Below are 14,900 nucleotides of genomic sequence, written 5' to 3' on the forward strand. Positions count from 1 at the left end.
TTTAGTCAAAGGGGCAGGCAGGCCATAGGGGATTACCCCTCGGAGCACCCGCACAGAAAGCACAGAGAGCATGTAGGAGGGACGAGGGCGGCGAGACGGAAGGAGGGCGGGCCAACGAGGTGGCGGGCGGGCGGGCGGGGCTGGAGTTCCCGCCTCCAGTGCGTGCGCGCGCTCCACGCACGCATGCACGCACGGCACGCACAGCACGCTGCGGAAGCGCGCTCGCAGGCCCAGCCCTCGTCGCCGCCGCCATTTTAGCTCCTGGTTCCGGCCGCACGGTGTAGGCTGTTGTAGCGGGAGGGGTGGGGGTCCTCCAGAGTTAAGTAGCTGCCCTCGACTGTACCGATACAGCCGCCGGCTTCTTTTTTTTCTTCTTCCTTCATAACCGCCCGCTCGCAGAGTCCGAAGATGTCCAAGCGGCACCGGTTGGACTTGGGGGAGGATTACCCCTCCGGCAAGAAGCGTGCGGGGACCGATGGGTAAGCCAGGCCGGGGGCGCGAGGCAGCGGCTTGGGCTTTGTTGGGGTCCTGGAGGAGAGCGGGCCAGGATCGGCCTAGCCACGTCGGCCCTGGAGCCCGACCCTTTGTTTCCCTGTGGGCTCCGCTCACCAGTGGCGGGTCGGGGAAAGCGGCGCCACTCCCGGTGTTTGGCTGGGCAAGGGCGCGGGGAGATGTGTGGCGCGGCCGCCGCCCGGCCCAATCGGGAGGGTGGAGAGGCCTGCGTGGCCACGAGGGCGCCTCCGAGCCGAGCCAAGCCGGAGTCACTTCGAGGGGAGCAGGCGGGAGGGAGCCGCGGACCTCGTGGCCTGGGTTCCCCGGTGAGGTCTGGAGCCGGGGGGAGAAGGTGGGGGAGGGCGCGGCGGGAGTATTCGCTTCCAAGGGCACCAGGTAGTCTTCAGGCAGAGCGACCGCGGAGAGGGCCTTGGGGGACGGCTGGGTGCCCCGCAAGGAGAAAGGCGGAGAGCAGAAAGTGAGGAAAGCGCGTGGATTCTTGTGTAGGTTGGGATGGGGGTGGCGGGAGTTGAGTGAGGCGTGCAGACGAGTTCTCGGGGGAAGGGAGAGTAAAGTAGAGGGCCTGCTGGGAGAAAGGAAAACGTGGAGTATACCTGATGGGCTGGAGGGCTGGTAGTTTGGAGCCGCTGCATTTGTAGTTTGGCGGGAGAGCTTGTGCCTCAGTCCATTCAAACACTTCAAAGTAGATACTAGGCAAACTTCCGCTCTCTGCCTACGCTCCCGCCATCTCCTTTATTTCCTGCTTTGGCTAAAATAGTGGTTATTGGGCAGTCCCGGGATGGGAATTAGAAGGCATTTTTTTCCCCCCTATAAGGTCTTGTTTTATATCCCCCCTCTTTCATAGGTAGCTTTGGAAACACGCAGACACTTTTCAAAAATGTTTTTAGTATTTTTGGCAAAATGTCGCCCGTGGGGAGGTTGTGTTTGGGAGTTGAAATAGTTAGACTCGTGGTGTTTCAGATTGCTTTCCCTTAGCATTTCCTGAAAGCTACAGAGGAATTTAACAGTTGATTTAGCAATTTCATCAAAATCACTTCTTGTCTATTGTGTGTTTTCATTCCTGAAGTTCAGAGATTTATTTGGGTAATTCAGGCTAGAAAACAGAAGTATGCATATCCAAATACTTTTCATAATTTTATTTTGTGTGTATAAGGAATGGAAGGAATCACTGTGTCGAGTTATCTATGTAAGTTCTGTGGATTTTTGTTTGCCCAAAGTCCTTCATTTCCCTTGGTTTCCAGGTATCTGTTTAGTGTCTGTGGAGTATGAGCCCGGGTAGGGTGTATTGAATGTGGAAAGCAGAATATGTAACATTTTAATCTTGTAGAATTTTTAGTTTACAATGTTAGACATTAGTTTTCTTTCTCTTTAGGATATTCTCCACCCCGCCCCCAGCAAAACTTTAGCACTTTCAGTTAAAGGCTCCTTAGAGCTGAAGAGTTATCTATCATCAGCTCCACTCAAGGGATAACAAATGGAGATGCAGAGTTGTTAAGGTGGCTTGTGCAACCTTAACACAGTTTACAGCTGGATCTAGAACCTTGATCTTTCATTCTCACTCTTAGTCTCTTGCTTTTTTCCATTACAACACAGAATATGGCTGTAGTTAAGTCAATGCAGCCTATTTTAATGACATTTGTAATGGGTTGGTAAAGTAGGGAACACTTGGTTCTTGGTTCCTGTGAGGTAAAAATAAATTGGCATGTCATCTGCCTAAGATGCAACTGATGTCTCGCAAGAGTCAAATTGAACAAAAGACACTAGGATGCAATGAATTCATTTATTCATATTTGTATGTATGTGCACCATTAAATGCTTTGGGATTAGTGGCCCCATGACAGACATATATATGGGGTTGCTCCCTTTTTCTTGCAAAACAGATAGCCTTAGTAAAAATGTGGATTTTTTTAGGTCTATGATGGTGACCTTATGATTCTCTTGGTATTATATGATACCTACCTGTTGGTAAAGGAGAGTTCATCTTTGGAATAGAGCCCAAGTTCTGAGATAATTCTGGAGAGGTTTGTATACACATTTCTGTATCACTTCTCATACAACTAATTCTTTAGCAGTGGGTTACAATTGTTAATAGTGTTTGGGTTTTTTTCCCCTCCTCTCTTCGATAATTTCGAAAGTCACTTTTGTTCACTGCCATGCAATCTTGAAGTTGGGGTTTTTTTGTTTGTTTTTAAGCTCTGATAGTTATTAACAAGTGGTTTTATCTAAGGGAGAGAAGCTTGCCAGTCCACAATGAACTCCATTACTGAGAAGGAAGGTAATTTGGTGGGAGATTTCATTTAGATTCAGGTTCCCAAACAGTATATGGCGTTACTTATTCTTGCTGTATTTTTATTTGGAGGTCAGGTAGAGAAGTTGAAGGTTTCTGTTACATACTGACCTTATTACTTTTTTCATCATACCACAACATTTGCTTTATATAATTATTAACAAGCCAACTGAAGTATGGAAAAAACTTTGCGAACGTAAGGACACTTTCCATTTTGATGTTTGTTTTGGAGATTACTTCCTAATAAGAGCCTTTCTCCTCAAGTGTGGAAAAGTGAAACAAATACAGCATATGTAGAATACATACTGTGCTCCCAAAACTATTCTGGGTGCTAGATATGTATAACCACATTTTCACTGCAGTCCTATGATATAGGTGAGGTTAAGTGACTTGCCCCAGGGAAGACAAGAAATGTCCATACAGAAAAAAATAAAGAAAAGCAAAAAATTTCCCTGAGATCTTCATTCTCATCTTTAACCACTTGATGAACATTGTTTTTAGTCTTTGCATGTTTATTCACAAATATAAACTAATGTTTAGTATCAGTGAGATGTTTCAATATGGGTTGTTTTGTGTTTTGATTTTCATTTACTAAGAAATGTATCATAAACTAGAATAGATATGCATTATCCTTTTCATTGGCTGTATAATATTCCACTCAAAAAGGGTATCATAACTTATCTACCCACTTTCCTGTTCTTTGGTGTTTAGGTAGTTTCCCAGTCTTTATTGTTTTACAAGTGAAAGGGATGAAGAACATCCTCATGTATACATATTTGCATACTTACATCCTTTGAAGTTCCTGAAGTGAGATTGCCAGATAAAAAGCAATGCGTATTTAAAATATTCTGATTTTGATAACCAGTTTTTACATCTTCATTAGCAGTACTGTAGTACCTGTTACTCCATGTAGAATTTTAACATGGTATTATAAATAAACAAACAAAAAAACCCTTCAGTGATAAGCAATATTTATCAGGCACTTACACTGTTCCAGGCACAACTTTAAGCACATTACATGTATTAACTCATTTAATTCTTGAAATACTGCACAAGATCTATGAAGAGCCACATTTTATAGACGTGGAAAGAAATAACTGTGGTCATATAGTTAGCTTAAGTGTTGAGCCAGGATTGAACTGAGACAGTTAAGAAACATGTGCTTAACAACTGTGTCATAATTGTGTCTACCTGCCAGGATTGTGGCTGTGTGATCAATAAAGCACTGCTTTTTACTCAGTGTTTTTAACAGTAAAACTCCTGTCTAATGAAAGTGCCTGTTTAAAAACAGAAAACAGGCGGGGTTGCCCGGGTGGTTCAGTGGGTTAAGCCCCTGAGTCTTGATTTTTGGCTCAGGTGATGATGTCAGGGTTGTGGGATCCAGTCCCGAGTCGGGGTCTGCGCTTAGCCAGAGTCTGCTTGTCCCTCTGTCTGTCTCTCTCTTAAATAAACTAAAAAAAAAAAGAAAAGAAAACATACACATGGTAGTCTACACATTATTTATGAAGTAATGAGTTTGAGAGATCCCTCAGCTGTCTTTTATCCTCCCTCCCCTATTGAAAGTAGATAGTTTGAATCTTGGGCAACATTTCAAGATGATTGGATTTGCTTTCTGCATCCTTCCTGTTGCCTTATTTTAATCTCAGACTATTTTATTAATACTTGTCTCTTTGCAGATAGTAAATTGAGGCTTACACCCAGCTGTGGTCTCAGTGCTCCTTTTTTTACTCTTTTTGCCCCCATTTTTTTGGTCGACAGTTAAATTTTTGTGTCCTTAGAATGTATTTTATGCTCCCTATGCTGTAGTTGTTTTTGGTAATGAAGTTTCTGGTGAAGTAGGCCCTTGAAAAACATCTTTGTATAGATATTACTGTAGCAAAGCAAAGTGTTATGATTTACTTTGTCGATCACTCTCCATCCCCCATATTTTATAACTCTGGAAAGGTTAGGTTCATATATGTTAAGTGCCTGGTGCTAGGAGTATAGAAGTTCATTAAACTTCTATTTTTGTCCTGTTGTCTCTTGGTGATCATATAATGGTCTTCTGTCCCACCCCACTTCTAGAGTACTAGAAATATGAATCCTTTGCATTTAGACCAGATGTTCTTTAAGGGTTCTTTTATGTTCTGTGACCTTTAAGATGCATGGTCTTTGAACCATTCATGGCTACAGTGCTTCTCACTTTGCTGGGCACATTTCCGTATACCCTGTTAGAAACTTTCTCATTCATTTTTGGGGCAATATAAATAATTAATGAGCACCTTAGACCAGAGGCAGAATGAGAAAAGCAAAGATGGTTGATGGCATATTTCAAAGATAGGCCAGGAAGCTGTGAGTTCTGAGACTTGATTTTTTATGTTTATTAGGTTATCCTTTGGGTTTTTTTTCCCTTTGACTTTCTCGTGCGAGATAGGATGAAAGGCTTCAATCCTAGCTTGTGTGTCCTGTGATTCTGTAGAAGGTGAACAGTGGGATTGGAGAAAGGAGGGTCACTTTTCATATATGTATTTTATATTTATACGAAAAGTATGTATGTTGTTATATGAAAGTATATATATGAAAGGTGTGTGTATGTGTTTATACACATGATAAAGCTTTTCTTTAAATTCCTATGGAATACAATTATATTTTAGGAAGGACAAAATAAAATGCAATTGGTCTGCTTACCATTTCTGTAATTGGAACCATCCTAACTCCTGCTGGCTCTAGAATTTTAGCTGTATTCTACCAAGGGTTTTCTGTTGTCCTGCTGATGTGCTATTATAGAGAATGAATGGTCTTTCCTACTCGCTACTGATAATTGGTACATGTAAATTTGTATGTCTTTTGTGTCTTATAGATAAGGAATAACGACATGTTTAGTGGCTTGTCTTAACAGCTTTATGTTGCCTCACTATTTCAAGTCTGGGTCCAGATACCTTGTGGCAAGTTTGCTATAGGATTTGGTCTGAAGTAAACTGGATTAGTAGAATAAATAAGCAGAGATTATTTATTTATTTATTTATTTATTTATTTATTTATTTATTTATTTTTTTTAAAGATTTTATTTATTTATTTGAGAGAGAGAGAATGAGAGAGAACACATGAGAGGGGATAGGGTCGGAGGGCAAAGCAGACTCCCTGCCGAGCAGGGAGCCCGATGCGGGACTCGATCCCGGGACTCCAGGATCATGACCTGAGCCGAAGGCAGTCGCTTAACCAACTGAGCCACCCAGGCGCCCAAGCAGAGATTATTTAAAAATTATTATTGTTTCGGGAATCATGTCTGGTAACTGGAAGTAGATACTAAAATTGAGTACTTAAAGTTGACCTAGATTTAATATAGTGGCCATCTGCATTATTTTGACATTCTAAAACAACTTACTGTTGTTCAGTGGAGCTTGTTTTTAATGGTTATGTTTCACTTGATGGATGTCCAAAGTATACATAGGTTTACACAGTTTTGCAGTTGCTCTTGAGGATATTGTGCAGATGAAAACAAAAGAATGAAGATGTTTTTAATTTTAGTTTTTCAATAGGACAAATATATGCTTATTAAACAAAATTGGGAAAGTGCTGTAGAGTGTAACTTGAAAGCAAACTCACCTACAGTCTTTTAATTCGTGTTTATATTATCGTTAGTGAAAGAGAATTGTCTTTGTGTCCAGAAGCAGTTTTGAATTTTGAACATACCTTTTAATGTAACTAAAAAGAGAGTCTGGGGAAAATTGTGATGGCATCCTCTTTTTGCTTTATTTCCTCCTACCTTTTCCCCACCTTGCCCTCAGTCTTTAACTTCTCCTGTCTAAGTAGGAAGGGATTTTACTTTACTCAATCTAGTCTGAGTTCTCAGACTTGTGTTCTCTCAGCTGGTGGTTAAAGGTGTGGAAAGAGACTGCCCCTTAACAGAATTTGAGGTCTCATCAAAGAGGGAAAGATGTTTATGGGTGAGGCATGGAGAATTCTTGATTATAAGGTCTTTTTCATTATTGAGTTTTTCATTGGTTTATTCATTTGGCTGTTGGACGTTTCATTCTTTGTGACTATAACACTGCCAAGAACATTTTGCGTAAAATTCAGAATCTGAATTCTAAATTTTTATTTTTAGGAAGGATCGAGATCGTGACCGGGATCGTGAAGATCGGTCTAAAGATCGAGACCGAGAACGTGATAGAGGAGATAGAGAGCGGGAGAGGGAGAAAGAAAAGGAGAAGGAATTGCGAGCTTCGACTAATGCTATGCTTATCAGTGCTGGATTACCACCTTTAAAAGCTTCCCATTCAGCTCACTCAACCCACTCTGCACATTCAACACATTCGACACATTCTGCTCATTCAACACACACCGGCCATGCAGGACACACATCACTTCCACAGTGCATTAATCCATTTACCAACCTACCCCATACTCCTCGATACTATGATATTCTAAAGAAACGGCTTCAGCTCCCTGTTTGGGAATACAAGGATAGGTTTACAGACATTCTGGTTAGACATCAGTCCTTTGTACTGGTTGGTGAGACTGGGTCTGGTAAAACAACACAGGTGAGTTACTACTGTTTACCTTGGTACCTACTGTATTAATGTTCATGTTTACTAAATGTTGCTTATTTGATCCTACTAGTCCTTCACCTTGTCTTCCTGGTAGAAACATCCCGAAGAAGAGCTGCTTAGACGCTTAGCACTTTTTAGTGACACCCAGAGTGGGCATCTTGTAGGGAGTGCCTATTTTCCTGAGTCTAGGGGAAAGTAGCAGTGCTGTTAACTTTAAGTATGGCAGAATGATGCTTTCTGGCCACTTTGACTCTGGGGTGGTACAAATTTGGAGGTACAGATTTTGTTTTCCATTGCTCGAGTGTAGAGATTTGAACCATTGGGGCAGTTTTGTTTTTGTTATTCTTGTTTGTTTGTTTGTTTTGAACCATGTGACGATTATCCTTTTTTTTTAAAATGGAAGAGCTAAATGAAGTCTCTTTGCCCGTGACCTCCACATCCATCTAGTTAAACAGCCCCGGAGACACATCGCAGTAAGCACTAGTGTCTTGTTAGTAATAAATCTAGGATATTTTTCAAAAATGGATGAACCATTGTTTACTGGGCCCATCTTACAGACCTCTAGGCTGCTTCTAATGGTTGTTTTTCATGAGCAAGTAGATCCAATAGAGTATACTACGGAATTTGAATTTTTATGAATCTGATACGTGAAAAATGGTATTTTGGTGTAATTTTTAATTTGCATTTCCTGTTACCAGTGAGGTGTTAACCATATTTTCGTATGTTTGAGCCTGACCACCAGTTAAGAATTTCTAAGAGATTACAAAAGTAGTAGTCCCTGGCCATTGTAGAAAATCTGGAAAATCCAGGAAGTGTCGAAATGAATTTAATAACTCCTCTTACCATGTAGAGGTCATTATTATTATATTGTGTTTCTTCCTGGCTTGTTTTCCATGTTTATGTTCCTGTGATACATGTTTATAATTGAGCATACTGCATATACAAGTTACCATTTTTTTTTTTAAGTTACGTATGCCACAAACCTATCAATTTGGGTATATCATGGAGATATTTTGAAGGCTACAATGGCAGCCGGAATAGAAAGCTTTTAAAGACTGAGCATTAGTGAATATGGTTGTTCTTTGTAAGTGAAAAAAACTTAGTGTTGATGTTAGGAACTGAAACTGATAGGTTTATTTTTATCACCGTGTGGAAATTTAAATAATGTATGAAAAGATATAATTTTAAACTTATTTTAAAGATTTAGTATTTTATTTTTTTTTTTATTTTATTTTTTTTTTTTTTAAAGATTTTATTTATTTATTTGAGAGAGAATGAGATAGCGAGAGAGAGAGCATGAGAGGGGGGAGGGTCAGAGGGAGAAGCAGACTCCCTGCCGAGCAGGGAGCCCGATGCGGGACTCGATCCCGGGACTCCAGGATCATGACCTGAGCCGAAGGCAGACGCTTAACCGACTGAGCCACCCAGGCGCCCAAAGATTTAGTATTTTAAAGAATTATTTCAACTGGTTTATCTGCTTTGCGTAGTATTTAATTAGCAATTGGATAAAGCTAGGTGCTATGTCCTTTGTATGTATTTGTTTCAGGAACACTACAAGGAAGTTGTTAATCACCATTTTACAATGAGCAAAATGAGCCTTAGATTCATAAGAATCTTAGAGGTTTAGTGGGTTGCCTGTGGTTACATAGTAGATTTAGGTGGGTTCAGTATTTAAAGCCTTGTCTCTTTGTTTTATAGCCAAAGTTATAGTTACTTCATTCTGCTATTGTTTGATCTTACCCACGTGGTTAACCTTGTTCCAGAGACGAGTTTCTTTAGTAGCACTTAATTTAGAAGGTCAAGTCAAATTCAAAATGAGAGGTTTGTGATTATTTGGATGAATATTTGTGGTGTTTTTTATTGTTTGTTTTTGTGTACTTAGGATTGCAGGGCAATTGGGGAGTTCAGAGGGAAGCTGAACAGCTTAAATAGTGAATTTCTTACCCAAATGTTTTTTTGGCATGCTCCTATTAAAATTTTTGACTCAAAACCATTAAGAGTAAGCCATTTTTGGTTATCTTTTTGTGCCTGTCAGAAAATGAGACCCTCCAAACAAAATCTCAGGTATTGACTCTTTTGACTGAGACTCACAGTAAAAGTCATTTTGCATCGCAACTTGGTATATTCATACTATATCCATATATAAGAAACTAAAGCCAGTTCAGGGTGAACGGAGGCCCAAGTTCAGAGAAGAGAAGGCTTTGTATGCTCCGGCCAGCATATAGGGTGTATGAAGAGGGAGATGGGGCAGGTGAGACTGGAACAGCAGGCTGTGCCTCAGTGTATCAGGCGGTAGATCGGGGAGCCGTCAGAGCTTTTTGATAGGGATTTTTACAAAAATGTCCTCTGTGTAGTGAGAATGTTGATGACAGACTACGTAGGAAGTCATAACAAAAATTTGACTGCATATAAGGTAGTAGAATGGAGAATAAACAGTAGATTGGAGTTAGGATGTTAATATTACTGATGGGACATGGGAGGGATTAATAAGTATTGGAGGAAGGTGTGAAATGGTTTTGTTTTTGAACTTGTTGAATTTGGGGTATCAGTAAAATATTCATTCCTCACGTGGAAATGACCACTAGGTTAGGATGGGAAACATAGTTAGGATTGTCACTGTGTTATAGGTAATAGTAGAAGTCAGGAGAATAAGTAAGACCAGTCAGACTAGAGGGCTGAGGATCAGTTTTTAGGGAGGTAGCCTCAAATGGAGGAAGAGAAGAAGCTGAAAGGAAGGAATGATCCCTGGCTTGAATAGGTTAGTACACTGCATATTTCAGTTCCTGCTTCCCTTCTTAATGCTGTTCTTAGACATGTGAATAGATGCATTGACTGCGCCGTTTTCCAAATATTGTCCGGGAACCCTTGAAGGTTCCTGAAACTCTTTCAGAGAAAGGTCCTGGGATTTTCTTTGTATACTTCCAACAAAACAAAAGTAGTGCAACACATTCAAAATTGAAGCCGATAAGAGAATCCAACAGTCTTCTATTAAGCTAGACATTAGAGATATGCAAAAATGCAAAACAATGTACTCTTACTGCTAATTTTTTCTTTTTCTTTTTTTTGTTTGGAAGATGTAATTATTTTTTCATAGAAAATGTTCCTGTTAGCATAGAATGGGTTTTTATTGTTAGGAATTAATAAATATTCTAAAAGTGTTTCGGTTTTAATTTCCTCATATAGTAAGTCTATTAGTTATTTGTGGCCTCCTTGGTTATTTTAAGAGTTTAAGAAGTCCTGAGATCAAAAGTTCAAAAACTGCTGAATTAGCCAAAAGTGTTTATCTTGCTTTTAAAGTGGGAGTAAGTTGTCCATTTCACTGGAGTGAACTTAAAAAACTTTGAATATTCTTGCCTTGAGAATTCCAAAATAGTTTTAAATAGTTTTAACTGAATGGTAAATGTTTCTTTGAATTTCATTTTGTTTGGTCTTATAAAGTACATTTTGCCTTTGTAAGAGACTTGTTGAAATGAAGATAAATGTATAAAACTTTGCTGGAAAACCACTTAAACTTTGGTTTGTGGATTTACAGACCTAGAGAGACCCTTCTCTTTTAGGGTAGTATTTATTTCTGTTCATTTTAAGTCCTTTAAAGATACACATTGTTAATTACATTCTTAGAGAAGCCACATAGTCACCCCTCCCCTTTTAGATATTTGTAAGTGAAGACAGTTATCCCCAAATTGCAGAAGTAACCTAACTAAAATGTAGTAATGGTATGGCAACCAGTGTTCTTAAAAGTGCCTTTGTACAAATCTGGTACTGAAACCCCTGCCACTCACATTTTCTTTAGCATTTGAGTTTGACAGACTTTTGGACGCTTTGATGGAGACCCATCATGACTTTAATGCAGTGGATTCCCATGTAATGTAGTGATTACTTAGATTTTTCCCATGGTTCTTACCCAGGTAAGTGAGTGAAGAGCCATGAAATTAGAGGTTCTATTAGCTTCTGTTGATAATGGAACAAGGAGGAAATGCGCTGTTGTCATGGCAGCCAACCAACTTGTGCTTGTTGGTGTGTTTTCTTGAATCTTTAGGGGCCATTGAATTTGAGATTGACAGTTACTGAAATTGACTTTTAAGATGGCACCTAAGGTGTTCTGTTGTGCATACCTTACCTCTCCTGAAGGCAGAAGAATAGGGGTCAGATTCTGCTAGCTTACAAACCAAATTTGAATTGACTTAAGAAGTCATATCTCTGTAACCACAAGGGGTTGTGATCTATTTTCACCTGCATTTTGTAATTCAAATTGTATAAGAATTTAATAATTTCTGAGAAAATTTGTGGAAACTCACATATATTATAAAGTAGAATTTTTCATAAGTTGGGTTTTTTTCCAGGGTATAGAGAAATGTTTAAGGATGGAACAGTTGACGCTGTAGAGCGTATCCAGCACAGCCTCAGTGGGCCTAGCCTGCTCAGGAGTCATATCAGTGTATGACCCCTCCTGGCTTGGAGAGTTCATGATATGCTCTAAGTTTGAGTCTTAATACTTTGTGGTGTGCCTAATTGATTTTTGTTTTAAATTAATTGGAACGCAATAAAATACTACATGTTAAATATACCTGATATGCAGGCAGACTAGAATTAATTTAAATGTGAAATTATTTGATAGATTCCACAGTGGTGTGTGGAGTACATGCGATCATTACCAGGACCCAAGAGAGGAGTTGCCTGTACCCAACCCAGGAGAGTGGCTGCAATGAGTGTGGCTCAGAGAGTTGCTGATGAAATGGATGTAATGTTGGGCCAGGAAGTTGGTTACTCCATTCGATTTGAAGACTGCAGTAGTGCAAAAACCATTCTTAAGTAAGTACTCTCTTTAAAAATGCATACTTTATTTCTCTACTTCTAGTTTTCTGCCACTAGATAGAGGGCTTTGCTGGGGGAGTCTCAAATCATCCAAATTTAAGATAGTCCAGAGAAGACCTTCTTAGACTTATAAGTGACTTTTTAAGATGGATTCTCTTTTTTGCTAGTAATATATATAGCTGTTCAGTAGACAATGAGCTTCAGAGGTCAGATTTTAGTTACTTGGTGCTGTGTCTTAGGTGAAATGTTCTAGCATTTAAATGTGATAGAAAAGTGATACATCTTAGTAAAAGTTATTTTTAGAAAGAATGATGTGTGGGATGGGATAGAAATTATTTGGGGGATAGGGCTTTTAATGTTAATTATATAGCTATTACTGTACATATGTTATGAGCTAAAAGGAGGAATCTTTTGTTGTGTAATATACTCTTGGGAGTCTCCTCAAAGTCCTTTACCTTTTCATTTATGGCTGTGGTGCATGATTGACTACCACATTGAGCTTCTTTCTAATACTTTCTTTAACCGTCCTAATTTTTTTCATCTTACACTTATATTCTGCGTAAGTTGTGAGACATGTTGCCTGACGGTAATTCTTTTGAAAAATCTTCCCTTTTTATTGCTTCTATTTATTCTGTATATATATGTGACATTTAAATCATTTTTAAAAAATGATTTCTTTCTCACGATGTCATCTCCCTGAGGTTTTTAAAAGACAGTTTTGGAACAAAATGTTACATGGGCAGTGAAATGAGTCATTGATGGCAGAAATACATACAGTCTTATGGGGGAAATAATATATTACAGAAATTTTCAAATGTATGCAGAAGTACAATAGTATAATGAACTCCCACATGTTTATCATGCATCTTCAACCATGGCCAGTCTTGTTTCATCCATATCCAACCTTTCCCTGTCCCATATAATTTGAAGCAAATCTTAGACATTATATACTTTCATCTCTAAATATTTCAGTGTACGTAAGTCAAAGATACAGTTTCTTATATAGCTGTGGTATTCATAACTTTAAAAATTTCCTTAATCAAAACATCCAATCATGGTTCAAGTTTCATGTCAGTTTTTTCTAGTTTCTTTGATAAGTATTATTAGAACTTCAGGTTAAAGAATTCAGTATTATTAATAGCAGCTGGACAATTATTTAAATCAGCTTGTCTGACTTTAAGGCATGTTTTTGGTTTATATCTTAAGCTTCATTGAGTACATCTTTTTAGTTTAGTGATAATCATTATTCACTTGTAACTACGATATAATTGATGACAGAATTACATAAAATCATAACTTAAGATTTCATACTAATTTAAAATGCAGATAATGTCAAAGACTTGAGGGACAGTAAAGGGCAGATTTTACTCATCTTTAGGAGAAATAATTATTTTGACATTTGATTCACTAAGTATTAAATGTTTCTTGGCAAGCCACAGTTGAGCAGGGAAAACGGAATTTGGAAATTGTGAGAGGAAAGTTACATGTAATACTGGGTCAGAGAGAGAGAGAGAGAGAGAGAGAGAGAGAGAGAGAGTGTGTGTGTGTGTGTGTGTGTGTTAGGAAGTGGTAGGCTTTCAAAAGATGTATGCTTGTGAAAGATTTTGGCTCCGTTAATAGGGAATGACGAGTAACGTATAAATGGTTTCGATAGATCAGAATGAACGTATTTTTGGCATTGTGATGTTTTCTTATGAAATGGTTCCCAGAGGCTATAACTAAACTTTAAACAAAAAAAGCATACTTAATTCTGGACAGGGCAAACTTACTGGGATATCTTCTAGAATCTGAAGAGCTAGAAGCTAACCTAATGTTGTATTTCAGTGATACTAAATCCTATTTAATAGTATGGAACGAATGATAGTTTTGACAGTAGGAATGCTTCACCAAATGGAGTGTTGTTATGAATCCCTAGATGTATTTTATATTAAAGTCATCTATCAGCTCCTTTCTTGAGAACCCCAGATATTAAAAACAGCTAGAACCTTATCTTAAGGAGGATCAGTTACATAGTTAATTGGGTAGGAAGAGTGAATACTTATGACAGCTATCAGTCTCCTCCTTTAGCTATTCTCATACACAGTTGACCTTTGAGCCATAGGGGTTAGAAGCAAACCCCCCTCCCCTGCACAAATCTGTGTCTAACCTGACTTCCCCACAAGTTACCTAATAGCCTGCTATTCACTTCACCAATAACAAACAGTTAACACATATTTTGTATGTTATGTATGTATTATCTACCATATTCTTAGAGTAAGGTATGGGAAAAATCATAAGAAAATAATTTACAGTCCTGTACTGTATTTATTGAAAAAAATCTGTGTATGAGTGGATCTGTGCAGTTCATACCTGTGTTGTTCAGGGGTCAGGTGTGGATATTAAAATGCCTAGGAATCCATTATTTAGCCGGAAAAACAGGCTTCTCATTTTCACCATAGAAGAATGGTAAAGAGGACTAACTTCTGAGGATTCTGCCTGAGGGACTCAATTCAACCATACTCCTCCTGATTTCGTTGTTGAGAGTAAACAAATACTTTTTACTAATTAAATTTGTTTGAGAGTACTTAGTTAAATTAGTGTATCTTTAAATCATCTCTATTCACATTAAGAGTCCAAAGGTACTTTTTCTGGTGTTTGGGATATGTATCCATAAATTCTAGATTCTAGATCTAATATTGTGCTATTTTCAGATAATTGGATGTAGTATAAATTAGTGCACTCTCTGTTAGGCTAGCCTTAAAAACCTGTCCAGT

General features: G+C 38.8%; 1 protein-coding gene across 2 annotated transcripts in view; it reads left to right on the forward strand.

Annotated features, from left to right (window-relative positions):
* Positions 1-230: 230 nt before the first annotated feature.
* Positions 231-14,900, forward strand: part of DHX15 (DEAH-box helicase 15) — a 58,549-nt gene continuing 43,879 nt past the window's right edge. Inside the window, exons 1-3 of one of the 2 annotated variants that reach the window (XM_021679446.2) lie at positions 231-479; positions 6,888-7,323; positions 11,951-12,144. In XM_021679446.2, the coding sequence (XP_021535121.1) occupies positions 409-479; positions 6,888-7,323; positions 11,951-12,144 (701 nt within the window). In that variant the 5' untranslated portion in view covers positions 231-408. Of the gene's footprint in view, positions 480-2,484; positions 2,535-6,887; positions 7,324-11,950; positions 12,145-14,900 lie in introns of those variants that run through there. The other variant, XM_021679447.2, reaches the window with a different exon arrangement.

This window comes from Neomonachus schauinslandi, chromosome 2 (genome assembly GCF_002201575.2).
Source record: "Neomonachus schauinslandi chromosome 2, ASM220157v2, whole genome shotgun sequence".
In the NCBI taxonomy this organism is placed as follows: Eukaryota; Metazoa; Chordata; class Mammalia; order Carnivora; family Phocidae; genus Neomonachus; species Neomonachus schauinslandi.